This window comes from Blennius ocellaris, assembly GCF_963422515.1.
Source record: "Blennius ocellaris genome assembly, contig: SCAFFOLD_59, whole genome shotgun sequence".
NCBI classification, from domain to species: domain Eukaryota; kingdom Metazoa; phylum Chordata; class Actinopteri; order Blenniiformes; family Blenniidae; genus Blennius; species Blennius ocellaris.
This window is the reverse complement of record NW_027661849.1, coordinates 18,302-42,165: the sequence shown is the minus strand read 5'-3', so window position 1 is coordinate 42,165 and position 23,864 is coordinate 18,302. Positions and strand designations below refer to the sequence as shown.

General features: G+C 47.3%; 1 protein-coding gene across 1 annotated transcript in view; it reads right to left on the bottom strand.

Annotated features, from left to right (window-relative positions):
• Nucleotides 1–22,682, bottom strand: part of ergic3 (ERGIC and golgi 3) — a 43,081-nt gene extending 20,399 nt beyond the window's left edge. Inside the window, exons 1-7 of the mRNA XM_080522263.1 lie at nucleotides 22,578–22,682; nucleotides 17,450–17,520; nucleotides 14,972–15,059; nucleotides 10,783–10,902; nucleotides 4,471–4,567; nucleotides 4,226–4,391; nucleotides 450–507 (exon numbers count right to left, since the gene is read on the bottom strand). Coding sequence (XP_080378389.1) covers nucleotides 450–507; nucleotides 4,226–4,391; nucleotides 4,471–4,567; nucleotides 10,783–10,902; nucleotides 14,972–15,059; nucleotides 17,450–17,520; nucleotides 22,578–22,665 — 688 coding nt within the window. The 5' untranslated portion in view covers nucleotides 22,666–22,682. The remainder of the gene's footprint in view (nucleotides 1–449; nucleotides 508–4,225; nucleotides 4,392–4,470; nucleotides 4,568–10,782; nucleotides 10,903–14,971; nucleotides 15,060–17,449; nucleotides 17,521–22,577) is intronic.
• Nucleotides 22,683–23,864: the final 1,182 nt, after the last annotated feature.

Genomic DNA, 23,864 nt, shown 5'->3' with positions numbered 1-23,864 from the left:
TTCAGTCACAGTGAAGAAATGGTTGCTGGTGGACGTGTGGAGAGCTGATGAATGAATGAATGTGCAAACCAATCACAAAGTTGTCAACACCCTGTTTTACTGCACTGAAAACATGCATTGTTCATGCAGACGTGGCCCACAGAGATGAAGAAAATAGGCCATGGAGCATGCACAGATCAGCCAGAACATGATGACCACCTGTCAGCCTCAAGTACTTTTCACAATGCCCAGACTCCATCATGGAAATGGGGAACAATTTGAAAACTGGGCTCCGTCTGTGTGGAGATGGTGGAAACGCTGCCACTGCACATGCACACCACACGGTACATAGTTCTTCTGAGCATGCTCAGTAGATGGATCTCTCTCTCCCCTCCCTCCTCAAATGAACAGGATTCAAGGGTGTTGAAAACTTGTGTACGAGCAGAAGAAGAGCAGGAGAAGCGTCTTACCGTGAACATGAGACTGCTGGAAACTTTTTCCCGGGGCAAAGTGGAAGTTTCCCGCCACCTGAGGCAGACAAAATAAAAAAATAAAAAAATAAACAAACATGAAAAGAATCAGGGTTCACACGGGGTATTAAATCTGCTAGGAGGGCAACAAAACATACAATTCAATGAAGTTGAATAAAAATGCAAGTTCAACACATCATCATATTTCAGCATCATGTAAAGAACATTTAAAAAAATGTATATTTAAAAAGTTTCTTCAAATGGTGCAGTGTACGTGATATTATGAGTGAACAACCAAAAGAAAATCATCAGAAAGTTGAAATCTATAGATGTTACCAAGTGCAAGAGCTAAGTTTTGTAATACCACTTTGAACCACAAGATGGTACAGTGAGTAATTCTCACTATTCCTTTAATTACATTTGAGTACAGAAGAAGCCCCAGATTGTGACAAAAGGAACATTTCCAAAGAAAAGACATTCTGCCACTGAGCAGCAACCAGCAGCAAACTGCTCAAGTGGGAACCCAAAAGACACAATCGGGCCTCGTTTACAGGACGATGCTTTCAAGTGAACATTGCTAACGACTAATACGACCGTCCATGTTCTCCCATTATTAATGGTTCTCTGCATGTGTGTGTGGTTTCATTATAAAAACAAACTGCAACCACTAGTGGTCAAACAAGAAAGCAAGATTATTTTCAGAATGTTGCCGTATAAACGCAAAACTTTTTGGAAACGGAAACCCAAAAATGATGTGTTTCCATTTGAAACTGTCATTAAAACAGGGTCTTTAATAGCACATATTGTACATTTAAAGACAGAATGTTGAGTTAACAGAACAGTATATCACAAAAAAGGCATATTGTGTGAATCAGGGTCAAGAGAATGAGTGCTGGTTGAAGTAACAAATAATAAGAATAAGAATAATAATGCATAGGTTTTAGATAGCGGTTTACATTGCATTATTCATGAGCTCCATTATGGATGGAGGTGAATTCTGACCACCACCAACCACTCACCCTCTCACTCTCTCACCCTCTGACCACCACCAACCACTCACCCTCTCACTCTCTCACCCTCTGACCACCACCAACCACTCACCCTCTCACTCTCTCACCCTCTGACCACCACCAACCACTCACCCTCTCACTCTCTCACCCTCTGACCACCACCAACCACTCACCCTCTCACTCTCTCACCCTCTGACCACCACCAACCACTCACCCTCTCACTCTCTGACCACCACCAACCTTGGTGAAGACTTCACCGTGGTAACCAGAGGAGGAGACTTCACCGTGGTAACTAGAGGAGAAGACTTCACCGTGGTAACCAGAGGAGAAGACTTCACCTTGGTAACCAGAGGAGGAGACTTCACCATGGTAACCAGAGGAGGAGACTTCCCCGTGGTAACCAGAGGAGGAGACTTCACCATGGTAACGAGAGGAGAAGACTTCACCTTGGTAACCAGAGGAGGAGACTTCACCTTGGTAACCAGAGGAGGAGACTTCACCGTGGTAACCAGGGGAGGAGACTTCACCGTGGTAACCAGAGGAGGAGACTTCACCGTGGTAACCAGAGGAGGAGACTTCCCCGTGGTAACCAGAGGAGGAGACTTCCCCGTGGTAACCAGGTGAGGAGACTTCACCGTGGTAACCAGAGGAGAAGACTTCACCTTGGTAACCAGAGGAGAAGACTTCACCTTGGTAACCAGAGGAGAAGACTTCACCTTGGTAACCAGAGGAGAAGACTTCACCGTGGTAACCAGAGGAGAAGACTTCACCGTGGTAACCAGAGGAGAAGACTTCACCATGGTAACCAGAGGAGGAGACTTCACCATGGTAACCAGAGGAGGAGACTTCACCGTGGTAACCAGAGGAGGAGACTTCACCGTGGTAGCCAGAGGAGGAGACTTCACCTTGGTAACCAGAGGAGAAGACTTCACCGTGGTAGCCAGAGGAGGAGACTTCACCGTGGTAACCAGAGGAGAAGACTTCACCGTGGTAACCAGAGGAGGAGACTTCACCGTGGTAACCAGAGGAGGAGACTTCACCGTGGTAACCAGAGGAGGAGACTTCACCGTGGTAACCAGAGGAGAAGACTTCACCGTGGTAACCAGAGGAGGAGACTTCCCCGTGGTAACCAGAGGAGGAGACTTCACCGTGGTAACCAGAGGAGGAGACTTCACCTTGGTAACCAGAGGAGGAGACTTCACCATGGTAACCAGAGGAGGAGACTTCACCATGGTAACCAGAGGAGGAGACTTCACCGTGGTAACCAGAGGAGGAGACTTCACCATGGTAACCAGAGGAGGAGACTTCACCGTGGTAACCAGAGGAGGAGACTTCACCGTGGTAACCAGAGGAGGAGACTTCACCATGGTAAACAGAGGAGAAGACTTCACCGTGGCAAACAGAGGAGGAGACTTCACCGTGGTAACCAGAGGAGGAGACTTCACCGTGGTAACCAAAGGAGTAGACTTCACCATGGTAACCAGAGGAGGAGACTTCACCGTGGTAACCAGAGGAGGAGACTTCACCATGGTAACCAGAGGAGGAGACTTCACCATGGTAAACAGAGGAGAAGACTTCACCGTGGCAAACAGAGGAGGAGACTTCACCATGGTAACCAGAGGAGGAGACTTCACCGTGGTAACCAGAGGAGGAGACTTCACCTTGGTAACCAGAGGAGGAGACTTCACCATGGTAACCAGAGGAGGAGACTTCACCGTGGTAACCAGAGGAGAAGACTTCACCATGGTAACCAGAGGAGGAGACTTCACCATGGTAACCAGAGGAGGAGACTTCACCGTGGTAACCAGAGGAGGAGACTTCACCATGGTAACCAGAGGAGGAGACTTCACCATGGTAAACAGAGGAGAAGACTTCACCGTGGCAAACAGAGGAGGAGACTTCACCGTGGTAACCAGAGGAGGAGACTTCACCGTGGTAACCAAAGGAGTAGACTTCACCATGGTAACCAGAGGAGGAGACTTCCCCGTGGTAACCAGAGGAGGAGACTTCCCCGTGGTAACCAGAGGAGGAGACTTCACCGTGGTAACCAGAGGAGGAGACTTCACCGTGGTAACCAGAGGAGGAGACTTCACCGTGGTAACCAGAGGAGGAGACTTCACCGTGGTAACCAGAGGAGGAGACTTCACCGTGGTAACCAGAGGAGGAGACTTCACCGTGGTAACCAGAGGAGGAGACTTCACCGTGGTAACCAGAGGAGGAGACTTCACCGTGGTAACCAGAGGAGGAGACTTCACCGTGGTAACCAGAGGAGGAGACTTCACCGTGGTAACCAGAGGAGGAGACTTCACCGTGGTAACCAGAGGAGGAGACTTCACCGTGGTAGCCAGAGGAGGAGACTTCACCTTGGTAACCAGAGGAGAAGACTTCACCGTGGTAGCCAGAGGAGGAGACTTCACCGTGGTAACCAGAGGAGAAGACTTCACTGTGGTAACCAGAGGAGGAGACTTCACCGTGGTAACCAGAGGAGGAGACTTCACCGTGGTAACCAGAGGAGGAGACTTCACCGTGGTAACCAGAGGAGGAGACTTCACCGTGGTAACCAGAGGAGAAGACTTCACCGTGGTAACCAGAGGAGGAGACTTCCCCGTGGTAACCAGAGGAGGAGACTTCACCGTGGTAACCAGAGGAGGAGACTTCACCGTGGTAACCAGAGGAGGAGACTTCACCGTGGTAACCAGAGGAGGAGACTTCCCCGTGGTAACCAGAGGAGGAGACTTCCCCGTGGTAACGAAGGAGGAGCTTCACCTTGTTGACCTCCAGGAAGCCGTACACCTGACAGCCTTCATTCTTCTGCTCCTGCATCTTCTGAGTGAAGCCCTCTCTCTTGCACTGTTCGATGGTGTCGGCGCTCTTGAACGCCCAGCCGCGCCGCCGGTATGCTTCCCGGACGTCGTCACAGGTGTTGCAACATCTGCATGAAGGAGGAGCAGAGTGAGACGGTTGGAGGGGTACGGAGGAAACGGGGGTGATCACGGTGTGGGGCGTCTTACTTCAGGTCTTCCGTCTCGGCTCCATAACAGCTCTCACATCTATTAGGGTCCAGAGAGCTGGGATCAAACACTTTGCCGTTGTCAGTCGTACCCAGTTCTGAATTACAAAACAACAAATGACCATCATAAGCAACCAGCAAATGTTCCCCACAATGTCGACAAAACCTTCTGCAGCGACAGAGGAACCTGCAGTCGCAGCCAGAAGGCAAAGGAATGTTTGTTCTAAAATCGACCAAGGTTTCAACTTTGAAGTTTAAACAAGAGAGAAAGGTGAGAAAATGTTCACTCCTGTCTGAGAAATGTGTAGAAAGAGTGTGGTGAGGACTTTTACAGCCTTAAAACATGTAGAATACTTGTAAAAAAAAAAAAAAACATTAAGTACATGGTGTATTTTGCTTATTGTGGGTTCTTTTTAGAACGTAACCCCGCGCTAAACGAGGGACCGTCACTATGGCCGTGGTGCAGGCGCAGTAGCAGCACGTCTCCATGGAAACACAGCTTTTTCAACAAGCTCCACCTTAAAACCATTTCCAACATTTGTGGTTTCAGTGTCTGAATCACCGTTGTCGTAGAAACAGACACACAACAGAACAAGCGTTTCGCATTTTTCATTGTAAACATGTAAACAGGGTGAGGGTTCACTGAACCCTGAGTTCATACTGCTGAGCTGTCAGGCCATACCTGTAGGGACCACACTGGACCTGACTGAACCGGGTCAACCGTCATACCTGTAGGGACCACACTGGACCTGACTGAACCGGGTCAACCGTCATACATGTAGGGACCACACTGGACCTGACTGAACCGGGTCAACGGCCATACATGTAGGGACCACACTGGACCTGACTGAACCCGGTCAACCGTCATACATGTAGGGACCACACTGGACCTGACTGAACCCGGTCAACCGTCATACATGTAGGGACCACACTGGACCTGACTGAACCGGGTCAACCGTCATACCTGTAGGGACCACACTGGACCTGACTGAACCGGGTCAACCGTCATACCTGTAGGGACCACACTGGACCTGACTGAACCCGGTCAACCGTCATACATGTAGGGACCACACTGGACCTGACTGAACCCGGTCAACCGTCATACATGTAGGGACCACACTGGACCTGACTGAACCGGGTCAACCGTCATACCTGTAGGGACCACACTGGACCTGACTGAACCCGGTCAACCGTCATACATGTAGGGACCACACTGGACCTGACTGAACCGGGTCAACGGCCATACATGTAGGGACCACACTGGACCTGACTGAACCGGGTCAACCGTCATACCTGTAGGGACCACACTGGACCTGACTGAACCGGGTCAACCGTCATACCTGTAGGGACCACACTGGACCTGACTGAACCCGGTCAACGGCCATACCTGTAGGGCCACACTGGACCTGACTGAACCGGGTCAACGGCCATACATGTAGGGACCACACTGGACCTGACTGAACCGGGTCAACCGTCATACCTGTAGGGACCACACTGGACCTGACTGAACCGGGTCAACCGTCATACCTGTAGGGACCACACTGGACCTGACTGAACCGGGTCAACCGTCATACCTGTAGGGACCACACTGGACCTGACTGAACCGGGTCAACCGTCATACCTGTAGGGACCACACTGGACCTGACTGAACCCGGTCAACGGCCATACATGTAGGGCCACACTGGACCTGACTGAACCGGGTCAATCGTCATACCTGTAGGGCCACACTGGACCTGACTGAACCGGGTCAACCGTCATACCTGTAGGGACCACACTGGACCTGACTGAACCCGGTCAACGGCCATACATGTAGGGCCACACTGGACCTGACTGAACCGGGTCAACCGTCATACCTGTAGGGCCACACTGGACCTGACTGAACCGGGTCAACCGTCATACCTGTAGGGACCACACTGGACCTGACTGAACCCGGTCAACGGCCATACATGTAGGGCCACACTGGACCTGACTGAACCGGGTCAACGGCCATACATGTAGGGACCACACTGGACCTGACTGAACCGGGTCAACGGCCATACATGTAGGGACCACACTGGACCTGACTGAACCGGGTCAACGGCCATACATGTAGGGACCACACTGGAACTGACTGAACCGGGTCAACGGTCATACATGTAGGGACCACACTGGACCTGACTGAACCGGGTCAACGGCCATACATGTAGGGACCACACTGGACCTGACTGAACATGTAGGGACCACACTGGACCTGACTGAACCGAGTCAACGGCCATACATGTAGGGACCACACTGGACCTGACTGAACCGAGTCAACGGCCATACCTGTAGGGACCACACTGGACCTAACTGAACCGAGTCAACGGTCATACATGTAGGGACCACACTGGACCTGACTGAACCGGGTCAACGGCCATACATGTAGGGACCACACTGGACCTGACTGAACATGTAGGGACCACACTGGACCTGACTGAACCGGGTCAACGGCCATACATGTAGGGACCACACTGGACCTGACTGAACATGTAGGGACCACACTGGACCTGACTGAACCGGGTCAACGGCCATACATGTAGGGACCACACTGGACCTGACTGAACATGTAGGGACCACACTGGACCTGACTGAACCGAGTCAACGGCCATACATGTAGGGACCACACTGGACCTGACTGAACCGGGTCAACGGCCATACATGTAGGGCCATACTGGACCTGACTGAACATGTAAGGACCACACTGGACCTGACTGAACCGGGTCAACGGCCATACATGTAGGGACCACACTGGACCTGACTGAACCGGGTCAACGGCCACACATGTAGGGACCACACTGGACCTGACTGAACCGGGTCAACGGCCATACATGTAGGGACCACACTGGACCTGACTGAACATGTAGGGACCACACTGGACCTGACTGAACCGGGTCAACGGCCATACATGTAGGGCCACACTGGACGTGACTGAACCGGGTCAACGGCCATACATGTAGGGACCACGCTGGACCTGACTGAACCGGGTCAACGGCCATACATGCAGGGACCACACTGGACCTGACTGAACCGGGTCAACGGCCATACATGTAGGGACCACACTGGAACTGACTGAACCGGGTCAACGGTCATACATGTAGGGACCACACTGGACCTGACTGAACCGGGTCAACGGCCATACATGTAGGGACCACACTGGACCTGACTGAACATGTAGGGACCACACTGGACCTGACTGAACATGTAGGGACCACACTGGACCTGACTGAACCGGGTCAACGGTCATACATGTAGGGACCACACTGGACCTGACTGAACCGAGTCAACGGTCATACATGTAGGGACCACACTGGACCTGACTGAACCGGGTCAACGGCCATACATGTAGGGACCACACTGGACCTGACTGAACATGTAGGGACCACACTGGACCTGACTGAACCGGGTCAACGGCCATACATGTAGGGACCACACTGGACCTGACTGAACATGTAGGGACCACACTGGACCTGACTGAACCGAGTCAACGGCCATACATGTAGGGACCACACTGGACCTGACTGAACCGGGTCAACGGCCATACATGTAGGGCCATACTGGACCTGACTGAACATGTAAGGACCACACTGGACCTGACTGAACCGGGTCAACGGCCATACATGTAGGGACCACACTGGACCTGACTGAACCGGGTCAACGGCCACACATGTAGGGACCACACTGGACCTGACTGAACCGGGTCAACGGCCATACATGTAGGGACCACACTGGACCTGACTGAACATGTAGGGACCACACTGGACCTGACTGAACCGGGTCAACGGCCATACATGTAGGGCCACACTGGACGTGACTGAACCGGGTCAACGGCCATACATGTAGGGACCACGCTGGACCTGACTGAACCGGGTCAACGGCCATACATGCAGGGACCACACTGGACCTGACTGAACCGGGTCAACGGCCATACATGTAGGGACCACACTGGAACTGACTGAACCGGGTCAACGGTCATACATGTAGGGACCACACTGGACCTGACTGAACCGGGTCAACGGCCATACATGTAGGGACCACACTGGACCTGACTGAACATGTAGGGACCACACTGGACCTGACTGAACATGTAGGGACCACACTGGACCTGACTGAACCGGGTCAACGGTCATACATGTAGGGACCACACTGGACCTGACTGAACATGTAGGGACCACACTGGACCTGACTGAACCGGGTCAACGGTCATACATGTAGGGACCACACTGGACCTGACTGAACCGGGTCAACCGTCATACCTGTAGGGACCACACTGGACCTGACTGAACCCGGTCAACGGCCATACATGTAGGGCCACACTGGACCTGACTGAACCGGGTCAACGGCCATACATGTAGGGACCACACTGGACCTGACTGAACCGGGTCAACGGCCATACATGTAGGGACCACACTGGACCTGACTGAACCGGGTCAACGGCCATACATGTAGGGACCACACTGGAACTGACTGAACCGGGTCAACGGTCATACATGTAGGGACCACACTGGACCTGACTGAACCGGGTCAACGGCCATACATGTAGGGACCACACTGGACCTGACTGAACATGTAGGGACCACACTGGACCTGACTGAACCGAGTCAACGGCCATACATGTAGGGACCACACTGGACCTGACTGAACCGAGTCAACGGCCATACCTGTAGGGACCACACTGGACCTAACTGAACCGAGTCAACGGTCATACATGTAGGGACCACACTGGACCTGACTGAACCGGGTCAACGGCCATACATGTAGGGACCACACTGGACCTGACTGAACATGTAGGGACCACACTGGACCTGACTGAACCGGGTCAACGGCCATACATGTAGGGACCACACTGGACCTGACTGAACATGTAGGGACCACACTGGACCTGACTGAACCGAGTCAACGGCCATACATGTAGGGACCACACTGGACCTGACTGAACCGGGTCAACGGCCATACATGTAGGGCCATACTGGACCTGACTGAACATGTAAGGACCACACTGGACCTGACTGAACCGGGTCAACGGCCATACATGTAGGGACCACACTGGACCTGACTGAACCGGGTCAACGGCCACACATGTAGGGACCACACTGGACCTGACTGAACCGGGTCAACGGCCATACATGTAGGGACCACACTGGACCTGACTGAACATGTAGGGACCACACTGGACCTGACTGAACCGGGTCAACGGCCATACATGTAGGGCCACACTGGACGTGACTGAACCGGGTCAACGGCCATACATGTAGGGACCACGCTGGACCTGACTGAACCGGGTCAACGGCCATACATGCAGGGACCACACTGGACCTGACTGAACCGGGTCAACGGCCATACATGTAGGGACCACACTGGAACTGACTGAACCGGGTCAACGGTCATACATGTAGGGACCACACTGGACCTGACTGAACCGGGTCAACGGCCATACATGTAGGGACCACACTGGACCTGACTGAACATGTAGGGACCACACTGGACCTGACTGAACATGTAGGGACCACACTGGACCTGACTGAACCGGGTCAACGGTCATACATGTAGGGACCACACTGGACCTGACTGAACATGTAGGGACCACACTGGACCTGACTGAACCGGGTCAACGGTCATACATGTAGGGACCACACTGGACCTGACTGAACCGGGTCAACGGTCATACATGTAGGGACCACACTGGACCTGACTGAACCGAGTCAACGGTCATACATGTAGGGACCACACTGGACCTGACTGAACATGTAGGGACCACACTGGACCTGACTGAACCGGGTCAACGGCCATACATGTAGGGACCACACTGGACCTGACTGAACATGTAGGGACCACACTGGACCTGACTGAACCGAGTCAACGGCCATACATGTAGGGACCACACTGGACCTGACTGAACCGGGTCAACGGCCATACATGTAGGGCCATACTGGACCTGACTGAACATGTAAGGACCACACTGGACCTGACTGAACCGGGTCAACGGCCATACATGTAGGGACCACACTGGACCTGACTGAACCGGGTCAACGGCCACACATGTAGGGACCACACTGGACCTGACTGAACCGGGTCAACGGCCATACATGTAGGGACCACACTGGACCTGACTGAACATGTAGGGACCACACTGGACCTGACTGAACCGGGTCAACGGCCATACATGTAGGGCCACACTGGACGTGACTGAACCGGGTCAACGGCCATACATGTAGGGACCACGCTGGACCTGACTGAACCGGGTCAACGGCCATACATGTAGGGACCACGCTGGTGGAGGTGTGAGGGGTGCAGGTACCGTGTCTCTCGGCCTCCTGGGTGACGGGCTTGAGGTCCTGGTCCAGCCGCTGTTTGAACAGGTTGTGCTCCACGTCCAGCTGCTGCTCACCAGCCACGTCCATCGCATCTATACTGAGGTCTGAGAGCAACATGTGTCCATTCATCTATACTGAGGTCTGAGAGCAACATGTGTCCATTCATCTATACTGAGGTCTGAGAGCAACATGTGTCCATTCATCTATACTGAGGTCTGAGAGCAGCATGTGTCCATTCATCTATACTGAGGTCTGAGAGCAACATGTGTCCATTCATCTATACTGAGGTCTGAGAGCAACATGTGTCCATTCATCTATACTGAGGTCTGAGAGCAACATGTGTCCATTCATCTATACTGAGGTCTGAGAGCAGCATGTGTCCATTCATCTATACTGAGGTCTGAGAGCAACATGTGTCCATTCATCTATACTGAGGTCTGAGAGCAACATGTGTCCATTCATCTATACTGAGGTCTGAGAGCAACATGTGTCCATTCATCTATACTGAGGTCTGAGAGCAACATGCGTCCATTCATCTATACTGAGGTCTGAGAGCAACATGTGTCCATTCATCTATACTGAGGTCTGAGAGCAACATGTGTCCATTCATCTATACTGAGGTCTGAGAGCAACATGTGTCCATTCATCTATACTGAGGTCTGAGAGCAACATGTGTCCATTCATCTATACTGAGGTCTGAGAGCAACATGTGTCCATTCATCTATACTGAGGTCTGAGAGCAACATGTGTCCATTCATCTATACTGAGGTCTGAGAGCAACATGTGTCCATTCATCTATACTGAGGTCTGAGAGCAGCATGTGTCCATTCATCTATACTGAGGTCTGAGAGCAGCATGTGTCCATTCATCTATACTGAGGTCTGAGAGCAACATGTGTCCATTCATCTATACTGAGGTCTGAGAGCAACATGTGTCCATTCATCTATACTGAGGTCTGAGAGCAACATGTGTCCATTCATCTATACTGAGGTCTGAGAGCAACATGTGTCCATTCATCTATACTGAGGTCTGAGAGCAACATGTGTCCATTCATCTATACTGAGGTCTGAGAGCAACATGTGTCCATTCATCTATACTGAGGTCTGAGAGCAACATGTGTCCATTCATCTATACTGAGGTCTGAGAGCAACATGTGTCCATTCATCTATACTGAGGTCTGAGAGCAGCATGTGTCCATACATCTATACTGAGGTCTGAGAGCAACATGTGTCCATCGCATCTATACTGAGGTCTGAGAGCAGCATGTGTCCATTCATCTATACTGAGGTCTGAGAGCAACATGTGTCCATTCATCTATACTGAGGTCTGAGAGCAACATGTGTCCATTCATCTATACTGAGGTCTGAGAGCAACATGTGTCCATTCATCTATACTGAGGTCTGAGAGCAACATGTGTCCATTCATCTATACTGAGGTCTGAGAGCAACATGTGTCCATTCATCTATACTGAGGTCTGAGAGCAACATGCGTCCATTCATCTATACTGAGGTCTGAGAGCAACATGTGTCCATTCATCTATACTGAGGTCTGAGAGCAACATGCGTCCATTCATCTATACTGAGGTCTGAGAGCAACATGTGTCCATTCATCTATGCTGAGGTCTGAGAGCAACATGTGTCCATTCATCTATACTGAGGTCTGAGAGCAACATGTGTCCATTCATCTATACTGAGGTCTGAGAGCAACATGTGTCCATTCATCTATACTGAGGTCTGAGAGCAACATGTGTCCATTCATCTATACTGAGGTCTGAGAGCAACATGTGTCCATTCATCTATACTGAGGTCTGAGAGCAACATGTGTCCATTCATCTATACTGAGGTCTGAGAGCAACATGTGTCCATTCATCTATACTGAGGTCTGAGAGCAACATGTGTCCATTCATCTATACTGAGGTCTGAGAGCAACATGTGTCCATTCATCTATACTGAGGTCTGAGAGCAACATGTGTCCATTCATCTATACTGAGGTCTGAGAGCAACATGTGTCCATTCATCTATACTGAGGTCTGAGAGCAACATGCGTCCATTCATCTATACTGAGGTCTGAGAGCAACATGCGTCCATTCATCTATACTGAGGTCTGAGAGCAACATGTGTCCATTCATCTATACTGAGGTCTGAGAGCAACATGTGTCCATTCATCTATACTGAGGTCTGAGAGCAACATGTGTCCATTCATCTATACTGAGGTCTGAGAGCAACATGTGTCCATTCATCTATACTGAGGTCTGAGAGCAACATGTGTCCATTCATCTATACTGAGGTCTGAGAGCAACATGTGTCCATTCATCTATACTGAGGTCTGAGAGCAACATGTGTCCATTCATCTATACTGAGGTCTGAGAGCAACATGCGTCCATTCATCTATACTGAGGTCTGAGAGCAACATGCGTCCATTCATCTATACTGAGGTCTGAGAGCAACATGTGTCCATTCATCTATACTGAGGTCTGAGAGCAACATGTGTCCATTCATCTATACTGAGGTCTGAGAGCAACATGCGTCCATTCATCTATACTGAGGTCTGAGAGCAACATGCGTCCATTCATCTATACTGAGGTCTGAGAGCAACATGCGTCCATTCATCTATACTGAGGTCTGAGAGCAACATGTGTCCATTCATCTATACTGAGGTCTGAGAGCAACATGTGTCCATTCATCTATACTGAGGTCTGAGAGCAACATGTGTCCATTCATCTATACTGAGGTCTGAGAGCAACATGTGTCCATTCATCTATACTGAGGTCTGAGAGCAACATGCGTCCATTCATCTATACTGAGGTCTGAGAGCAACATGTGTCCATTCATCTATACTGAGGTCTGAGAGCAACATGTGTCCATTCATCTATACTGAGGTCTGAGAGCAACATGTGTCCATTCATCTATACTGAGGTCTGAGAGCAACATGTGTCCATTCATCTATACTGAGGTCTGAGAGCAACATGTGTCCATTCATCTATACTGAGGTCTGAGAGCAACATGTGTCCATTCATCTATACTGAGGTCTGAGAGCAACATGTGTCCATTCATCTATACTGAGGTCTGAGAGCAACATGCGTCCATTCATCTATACTGAGGTCTGAGAGCAACATGCGTCCATTCATCTATACTGAGGTCTGAGAGCAACATGTGTCCATTCATCTATACTGAGGTCTGAGAGCAACATGTGTCCATTCATCTATACTGAGGTCTGAGAGCAACATGTGTCCATTCATCTATACTGAGGTCTGAGAGCAACATGTGTCCATTCATCTATACTGAGGTCTGAGAGCAACATGCGTCCATTCATCTATACTGAGGTCTGAGAGCAACATGCGTCCATTCATCTATACTGAGGTCTGAGAGCAACATGTGTCCATTCATCTATACTGAGGTCTGAGAGCAACATGTGTCCATTCATCTATACTGAGGTCTGAGAGCAACATGTGTCCATTCATCTATACTGAGGTCTGAGAGCAACATGCGTCCATTCATCTATACTGAGGTCTGAGAGCAACATGTGTCCATTCATCTATACTGAGGTCTGAGAGCAACATGTGTCCATTCATCTATACTGAGGTCTGAGAGCAACATGTGTCCATTCATCTATACTGAGGTCTGAGAGCAACATGTGTCCATTCATCTATACTGAGGTCTGAGAGCAACATGTGTCCATTCATCTATACTGAGGTCTGAGAGCAACATGTGTCCATTCATCTATACTGAGGTCTGAGAGCAACATGTGTCCATTCATCTATACTGAGGTCTGAGAGCAACATGTGTCCATTCATCTATACTGAGGTCTGAGAGCAACATGTGTCCATCGCATCTATACTGAGGTCTGAGAGCAACATGTGTCCATTCATCTATACTGAGGTCTGAGAGCAACATGTGTCCATTCATCTATACTGAGGTCTGAGAGCAACATGTGTCCATTCATCTATACTGAGGTCTGAGAGCAACATGTGTCCATTCATCTATACTGAGGTCTGAGAGCAACATGTGTCCATTCATCTATACTGAGGTCTGAGAGCAACATGTGTCCATTCATCTATACTGAGGTCTGAGAGCAACATGTGTCCATTCATCTATAGTGAGGTCTGAGAGCAGCAGGGTCACAGTCAACATGCGTCAGCGGCCCGCGGTGGGCGGAGAAGGCAGCGGCACTTACAGGCGCAGGGCATGTGAGGGAAAAGGACGTCGATGTTGATTTTCAGTTTGTCTCCTCTCGTGGTGTCCACGTAGAGCTCCGGGTGAACCTGCAGGACACAGAGACGTCCAACACCTGGATTTCATGTACAGGAGCGCTGATCACAACAAGACACACACCCTGGACAAACAGGGACACATCATTCTGCATTTGATCGTTCTATTAAGAAGGTGTCAAGTGTAAGGACGTTTTCCCATTCAAGCCAGAAAGTAGAGGAAATGGTTTCCAAGAAGAAAGGCTGAGTGCTCCTCTTGACTCCGTGTGACTCATCACGTCAAGGCTGAAATCTAGTGTAACCTGAAATTCAGCAACCGCATTAAAACAATAACAAAATCTAGAATTACATTTGTATTTATGTATTTATTATGCCTTTCCAATAGCTTTACTTAAATATATTTCCTTTATTTTTTGGTAAAACTGCATGAACTGCCTTGCATATGAACGCTGCTATAGAAAAACATTTGTCCACTTTAAATGTGAATAGGAAAAGAAAATAATGGAAAGAAAAGTGAAAAGAATGAGAAGAAAAAGAAAATAAAGAGCTTTGATCATTTAGAAAGCTAAAGTGATTGGAGGATTGTCAGGTTTCAATGTGAGCTGAAGTTAAACGATGAGAGCTGCATGAGAGCAGACGTGGTTCTCGAGGGTTGTTCTCACCAGCAGACCAGTCTGACAGGAAACACTCCTGGAAGCTGGATGATTCACGTGGAACCAGAGGAACATTCTCACCAGTTTACTCACTGTTGGCTCGGATGGCAGGTAGCCGTGATTATGATCACACAAACTTTATCCTAGATAACCAATGGATACAATTACACCCACTTGTTTCTATTCAGTAAAGTTTAACGGACCAAACTTTACAATGAAGATTTAGTTTGAATTATCGCACTTTTAATTTGCAATAATCCAAGCGGAATGTTTTAATATTATTAAATTCAGTTATTCACAGCAAGAAGTTCACAGAGTGGTCTGCTCCTCACATGAAGCTGCAGGCCATTTTTATCTGATCATATCAACTCTAACACAAGACCAGTGGATCCAGTTCAGGCTGCTGCATTCATAGTGCATGAAGCACTCAGTGAGCCACTTTACAGCAGTAAAAGCAGTCAAGCCTGTGCATCTATAAAACACATGAGTTTCATCTGTGATGAAGCAACGTTAACAGATTAGGCCTGTCGCCTTGTGCCATTTCCACTTCTTGACTATTGAGTACATGGAATGTTGAATATAGAATAATGTTTCAACATAAACTGGAACAATAATGATTCAACTTAGTTTTAATTGTTTCTCAAACTCATCCTCAGATATGTTAATAGTGTTTGGAAATATTTAAGTGTTCTATATTAAAGGTCATGTGACTTACATCGCAGTATCTATCATCAGTGACACTGGAGGTCAGTGTCAGAACCCAGGAATGGGTTCCAGCACCACAGGTAATCCTCATGTCATGTATTTAGCATGGAGAATAGAAATGGGACTTTTCTGATGCACATGGCGACTGATGAACCAGCCTGCCTCCACCGACGCTGCAGGCTTAGCACAGACACAAACAACACGTCCACCACCCGGTTCTCAAAAAACGCTCACGTCAAATCTGTAAGTCGTTGCGTTGCCACACCCACTCGCCACACACACACACACACACACACACACACATGAGTGACCAGAACAAACCAGCATGGAGGAAGAAACTGGTCTCCAAGCAGCTCCCAGGCTCAGCAGCAAGCCGCCGCCTCACAAGCCCAGGTGTTTAAACCCGCCATGGCATCAAGGTACACTTGTTAGCAGTCTTTACGATGGTGCTAGCATACCACACCAGCACCACCTCCATGTGAGGCGGCGCGGGGGCACTCGTGACGCCGGAGAACAGAAGGAAGGAATGCTACTACCGCCAATGTTTGGTTCATTCATTTACTGTCAATTGTGCAACGTGAGCTTGAGCTCTGCGCACTGCGTAGTGCTAGCTAGCTGTGTTTGTGTTTGTTACTGTCAGTAGCTAGTGGCTAAACACATGTGTTTCGCTAACGTTAGCTAGAAATACCATATCATGCTGGCATGAATGGCAACGGTGGCGAGAACACCGCTATCTCGCCACCAAAGTGTAGAGCTGCTAGCTACGGTAGCTAGCAGGTTGTCGTAACATTAGACGTATCTGTTCAATGTTACGTTTGCCAGTTCCTGATTAGCATTAGCTCAATCACGCTGTGGTCGTTTCCCAGTGAAACACATTATTAGACTGACGTTTGCTAGCTTAGCATCATGATTCACACACTGAAGTTAGTTCACCAATGAATGCCGACTGACGGAGCCGAGGCCACGTTACAATAGTCCACCATTCCATACAATAATGTTTACCCCAGCCCCAGTAACTAGGCTCTGATACGCAGCATGGCAGGTGATGATGTAGGACAGTGAGGTAGCAGGGTAACAGGAGCTCACCTCTTTAGTGAGATAGTACTGCAGCTCAGACACGAACAGGATCAACATGATGACTCCGCTGATGATCGTCACTGCAGGGAGACATTACAGAGCAGAGGCAGAAGGCCAAGCACACATTAGAAATCTTGATTCAAACACTGGAGGGAGGTCACACATCCTCCTCTGCACTGGTGGTACTTCATGGTATGGAGGCAGTGTTTCCTGAAGAGGTGATGGAGGTGTTCTGCCCAGAAAGGAGGAGCCTCCAGACCAACCAGCCTGGAAGACGTTCAGCTTCTGTGGGTTTTGGCTTTTCATTTACTCGTATAAAAGAATTATGTTTCAGTGGAATCCCGACTCTGCATGGCTGTGGGGGATCCCAGCGGTGCCTTGCTCTGCTGCCACAGTATCAACCTGTTCACCATCACTCTGCTTCTGCACTGGGAGGCATGCAGGGCTGCAGTTCACCTGCTGTGCTGCTGAGGAACTGCATGTGAGCATCAGGCTGCTCCATTATGGAAAAATCAGAATCACCATTATTTACACTATTATGTTTTTGATTTTGGAACGGCATTTATTGAACATGTTTTTTTTTTTTAAAGGCTCCTGTTAGATATATAAACATATCTTGTAACGTAGGAGTAAAACATAAACTGCTGTACTGCACTCAATCTTTTGAAAACAAGAAATAAATAACTTTAGATACTAATATAAACTACAGTAATGAATCATGTGGTTTTATATTATATGTTGATATTTTGGCCGTCCTGTGAGAAAGCTAAGCTAAGTGCTTAAAGCTCAGTCATGCTAGTAGCCACCGTTAGCATGACTTAGCTTTAAAATGACACCTCAGCTAAACCGCTGGTGTAACACGCTGTTATTATCATCATCAATGTATGTTAGTTTACAGCAGGTATAACAACGGCGAGCACATGCAAGAAACCCTACATTCAGAACTTTTTCTGGAAATTTAAAAGTAGCAACTTACCGCTAAGTAGCTAGTACCTGCGCATTTGGGTCAAATATGTCGTCACTTCCTGTCTAACAGTGGAGCTGCACTGGAAATGCCTGAGTGGCAGTCCTGCAGCCGAATGCACGTCTCACAACGAAAACACCACATAATGGTTTTCCCTGGATTATATAAATGTTGAGATCGTCTGGAGCCAAAATCCTAATCACCATTAAAATTCAATTATTCGAGCAGCCCTATGTGAACAATTAATAATTTCCCACATTTCTGCAATATTTGGTGATACAAAGATCATCTGAGCTTAACCTAAACTACTAGTACGGACATAAAATACAAACACACAGTGCTGGTGGCAGCAATAACCTCAACCCTCTGCTCACTTCTGATAACCTGACCCACACCAGGAACCTGGAGGTCTTTCACACAGGATCTCAGGATCACCGTCTTCAGTCATTTCCACACAGATTCAATTTTTATATTTCTTCAACGCTAGTCTTCAAACTGAAGATCATTCACACACTTTTTGTTTCCCCTGGGCGAAGGAATTTTACATGATTTACACGACTGGCATACAACAAATAGGAAAACAATAGGAGAACCAATACCAGTGTCTCCACTAAACCTTCTTCCCCGTGGGGGGTCGTTTACACCACAACCAATACCAGTGTCTCCACTAAACCTTCTTCCCCGTGGGGGGTCGTTTACACCACAACCAATACCAGTGTCTCCACTAAACCTTCTTCACCGTGGGGGGTCGTTTACACCACAACCAATACCAGTGTCTCCACTAAACCTTCTTCCCCGTGGGGGGTCGTTTACACCACAACCAATACCAGTGTCTCCACTAAACCTTCTTCACCGTGGGGGGTCGTTTACACCACAACCAATACCAGTGTCTCCACTAAACCTTCTTCCCCGTGGGGGGTCGTTTACACCACAACCAATACCAGTGTATCCACTAAACCTTCTTCCCCGTGGGGGGTCGTTTACACCACAACCAATACCAGTGTCTCCACTAAACCTTCTTCCCCATGGGGGGTCGTTTACACCACAACCAATACCAGTGTCTCCACTAAACCTTCTTCACCGTGGGGGGTCGTTTACACCACAACCAATACCAGTGTCTCCACTAAACCTTCTTCCCCGTGGGGGGTCGTTTACACCACAACCAATACCAGTGTATCCACTAAACCTTCTTCCCCGTGGGGGGTCGTTTACACCACAACCAATACCAGTGTCTCCACTAAACCTTCTTCACCGTGGGGGGTCGTTTACACCACAACCAATACCAGTGTCTCCACTAAACCTTCTTCACCGTGGGGGGTCGTTTACACCACAACCAATACCAGTGTCTCCACTAAACCTTCTTCACCGTGGGGGGTCGTTTACACCACAACCAATACCAGTGTCTCCACTAAACCTTCTTCCCCGTGGGGGGTCGTTTACACCACAACCAATACCAGTTTCTCCACTAAACCTTCTTCACCGTGGGGGGTCGTATACACCACAACCAATACCAGTGTCTCCACTAAACCTTCTTCACCGTGGGGGGTCGTTTACACCACAACCAATACCAGTGTCTCCACTAAACCTTCTTCACCGTGGGGGGTCGTTTACACCACAACCAATACCAGTGTCTCCACTAAACCTTCTTCACCGTGGGGGGTCGTTTACACCACAACCAATACCAGTGTCTCCACTAAACCTTCTTCACCGTGGGGGGTCGTTTACACCACAACCAATACCAGTGTATCCACTAAACCTTCTTCCCCGTGGGGGGTCGTTTACACCACAACCAATACCAGTGTCTCCACTAAACCTTCTTCACCGTGGGGGGTCGTTTACACCACAACCAATACCAGTGTCTCCACTAAACCTTCTTCACCGTGGGGGGTCGTTTACACCACAACCAATACCAGTGTCTCCACTAAACCTTCTTCACCGTGGGGGGTCGTTTACACCACAACAAGATGAGTGTTACTAATCCGGCTCCCAAGGTGGAAAGATTCTTTCATGGCTGCTATTCCCTCCTGCAGAGCCTGATGGAGGCGGAGCCTGTTACTGCACATGTGCATCTCCCCCCTCCCTCCTGCTGATCCACCAGTAAACAAAGATGGCTGACCTGCAGTGGTATCAGTCACAGTCAGTGTTGTAGTTTAATTCTCCATATCAGTAGTTTATAGTGGAGACTCTCCCTGATAACATCCGATGCCTCATCAGTCCATATGGATGTCAGCTTCTCTACATTTCCTTCACGTTTGGAGCCTTTTGTTCTCTGACCCCGTTAGTGTAGTTCCATTACAAAATCAAACAACAACGCCCTCCCGTGGTCAGGCAGACTAATTACATCGTTGTTTCTGTGTCCGCTGCTGCAGTGGAAACACACATTTCTTTAACGGATTAGGTGTTGTCACATGAAAATGTGCTGTGGTAACAGTCCTAAGGTGTGCTTGGTTCAGCAACAGAGATCAGGAGGAGACCTGAGCAGGGTTTCCTCCATGAGGCTACCAAATAGATTGGCATGTTAATCAGAATTGGACACTTTGTGGAATACAGAAGAGCTGATTGCTTTTATTTTCCTCAGGTTGCTGAGGAGCTTTTGTACTTGGGTTGGTTGTAAAGTTTCAACAAATCAGATTAAAAGAAGGTGTCCAGAACGTTGGGCCCCGCGGTGGAGCAGTGGTTAGCACTCTCGCCTCACATCAGCAAGATCTGGCTTCAAATACCATTTGAGGTGTGGAGTTTGCATGTACAGTCTGAAAATATACTATGTCTACTATATATATATATATATATATATATATATATATAGTATGCACACACTATACTACATACATACTATGTACTACATATATACCATGTATAAAACAGGGAACATAAATATAACCTGAGAGGAGAGAACATGTTTAAAAACAAATGGTCAGAACAAATTTCAAATGAACACCATCTCAGTTAAAGGGGTCAACTGGAATGGTCTCGCCCGTGATCTTAAGAGGAGCAATTCCATTCACTTTTTCTAAAAACGGTGTAAAATGTTAATATTTTACGAATACATTGATGCTTGAGAGAACATGGTTTAGATACGTTTATGTATAAATTGAAACAAAGCAAGCAATAAGTGATTGTTTATTACAATCATTGTTGATGATTGTAGATGTATTTTTTATTGATTTTAATATATAGATTTAGTTTTATTTTTGATGGGTAGATGTTGTGTCACTAGGGGAGGCATAACAAGCCGTGGCTTCAGTCTACACCTTTTCCATTCGCCTCCTTGTTTGAAATGAATTTGCTGTACATACATTTTGTTCAATTTTTTGTAACCGAATAAACTGTTATTCCTTCAGACCAACAACATGCATAGCGCTGCCTGGTGACCCTAAAGGCCCCAGGTGGACTGGAGAGCCCCCAGGTTGGATCCTGCCCATAGTGCTGCCTGGTGACCCTAAAGGCCCCAGGTGGACTGGAGAGCCCCCAGGTTGGATCCTGCCCATAGCGCTGCCTGGTGACCCTAAAGGCCCCAGGTGGACTGGAGAGCCCCCAGGTTGGATCCTGCCCATAGCACTGCCTGGTGACCCTAAAGGCCCCAGGTGGACTGGAGAGCCCCCAGGTTGGATCCTGCCCTGGCTGGGATCAACTGGGATTGGCTCCTGCATCCTGCACAGGACTGAGCTTATAGAAGGTAGATAGAAACCACTGACCAAACTCTCAATCATTTATAAAGCTGTCAGACAACGTGAAGAATGCTTTTGGAAGAGTGACACACATCACGTGTTTCACACATCACATTTTTTGGTTCTTAAAAAAAGAAAATCAAGTAATCTTCAAGTTTTGTACTTACAAATTCAACCAAAGCTAATTAAATAAAATGGAGACATCATTGAGCCATAATAATAATAATAATAATAATAACAATGATGATGATAATGATAATAAATGGAGTGAAACCATGACAGTGTTGAAGCTGATGTTACATTATCACTGGTCGAGATGCTCCACTGTGAGACTTGACCAGCAATGATTTCTACTCTTTAGGATTGGGGCCTGGTCGTGAATATTTGAGGGATGTTACCGGCCGTAGTTTGGTGATTTTAAATCATTTGTGGGTTTCAGAGCGTTTCTTCTTGTTGTTAGCCGTTAGCTGCTAACAGTCAGTCTGAATGGCTGCTGCTCTCTTACCGGTCGCTCCTCCCCACGTCTTCACTCGGAAATCCTCCAGAGTTTTGGGATAGGCGTCAAACTGCTTCAGCTTGTTGAGAGTGTCCATTTTCAGACTCGCGAATCCACAAATCCTCCGAAGAAAGCCCAAATGTTACCAGCAGATTCCTGCACTACACACATTCATCAGTCCCTCCACTTCCGGGACACGCACTGGGGCCACGCACGGGGGCGGGGGGGGGGGGGGGGATCCACCAATCAGCGGCCGCCGCGTAATTCATCCTGTTCCCCGTGAGGATCTAAAATAAACATTTTAATTAAATTAAATTAAAAAATGGACAGAATCTTTATATTTAAATTGATTTTTTAAATTAAATCAAATCAAATCGAATCGAATCGAATCAAATCGAATCAAATCAAATCAAATCAAATTAAATTAAATTAAATTAAATTAAATTAAATTAAATTAAATTAAATTACATTACATTACATTAAATTACATTAAATTACATTAAATTAAATTAAATTAAATTAAATTAAATTAAATTAAATTAAATTAAATTAAATTAAATTAAATTAAATTAAATTAAATGTAATTGAAATTTAATTTTATTTTATTTTATTTTATTTTATTTTATTTTATTTTATTTTATTTTATCAAATCTGATTAAATTAAATTAAATTAAATTAAATTAAATTAAATTAAATTAAATTAAATTAAATTAAATAAAGTTTAATTTAATTTAATTTAATTTAATTTAATTTAATTTAATTTAATTTAATTTAATTTAATTTAATTTAATTTACAAAAAGAATAACCAATGACAAATGTTACAAAAGTGGCAGTATTTTTTTGCTTGACAATTTAAAAAAATTTATTAATTTTTTTAATGCCTGGAACAGCAGTATATTCTAAAACCCAAAATGTAAAAAAAAATTTTTTAATTATTTGACATTTACAGCATCTTAAATGTTTGGGTAAATATTATTCAAGTCTAAGATGATGAATAAAAAAATCTAATCTAATCTAAAAACATACAAATAAATAGCCATAAAAATACAAGTTCTTGCTTTAAAACATTACACAGAGCGACAAATAAGACAATAATGAAGACAACCTCTGAGAAAATAGTGATGACAGAAATACGGAACATCCAAAAAGAACAGTGTAATGGCTTTTCCACACTCATCTTTCTTGTGATGTTCAGAAAGAAGAAGATCAAAATACAGAAACTTAAAGAAAAGTCAATGTTGATGAGCAGAGAATAGCTCAATGGTGGACGTTAAGAAAGCCGTTCAGTCTTTCTT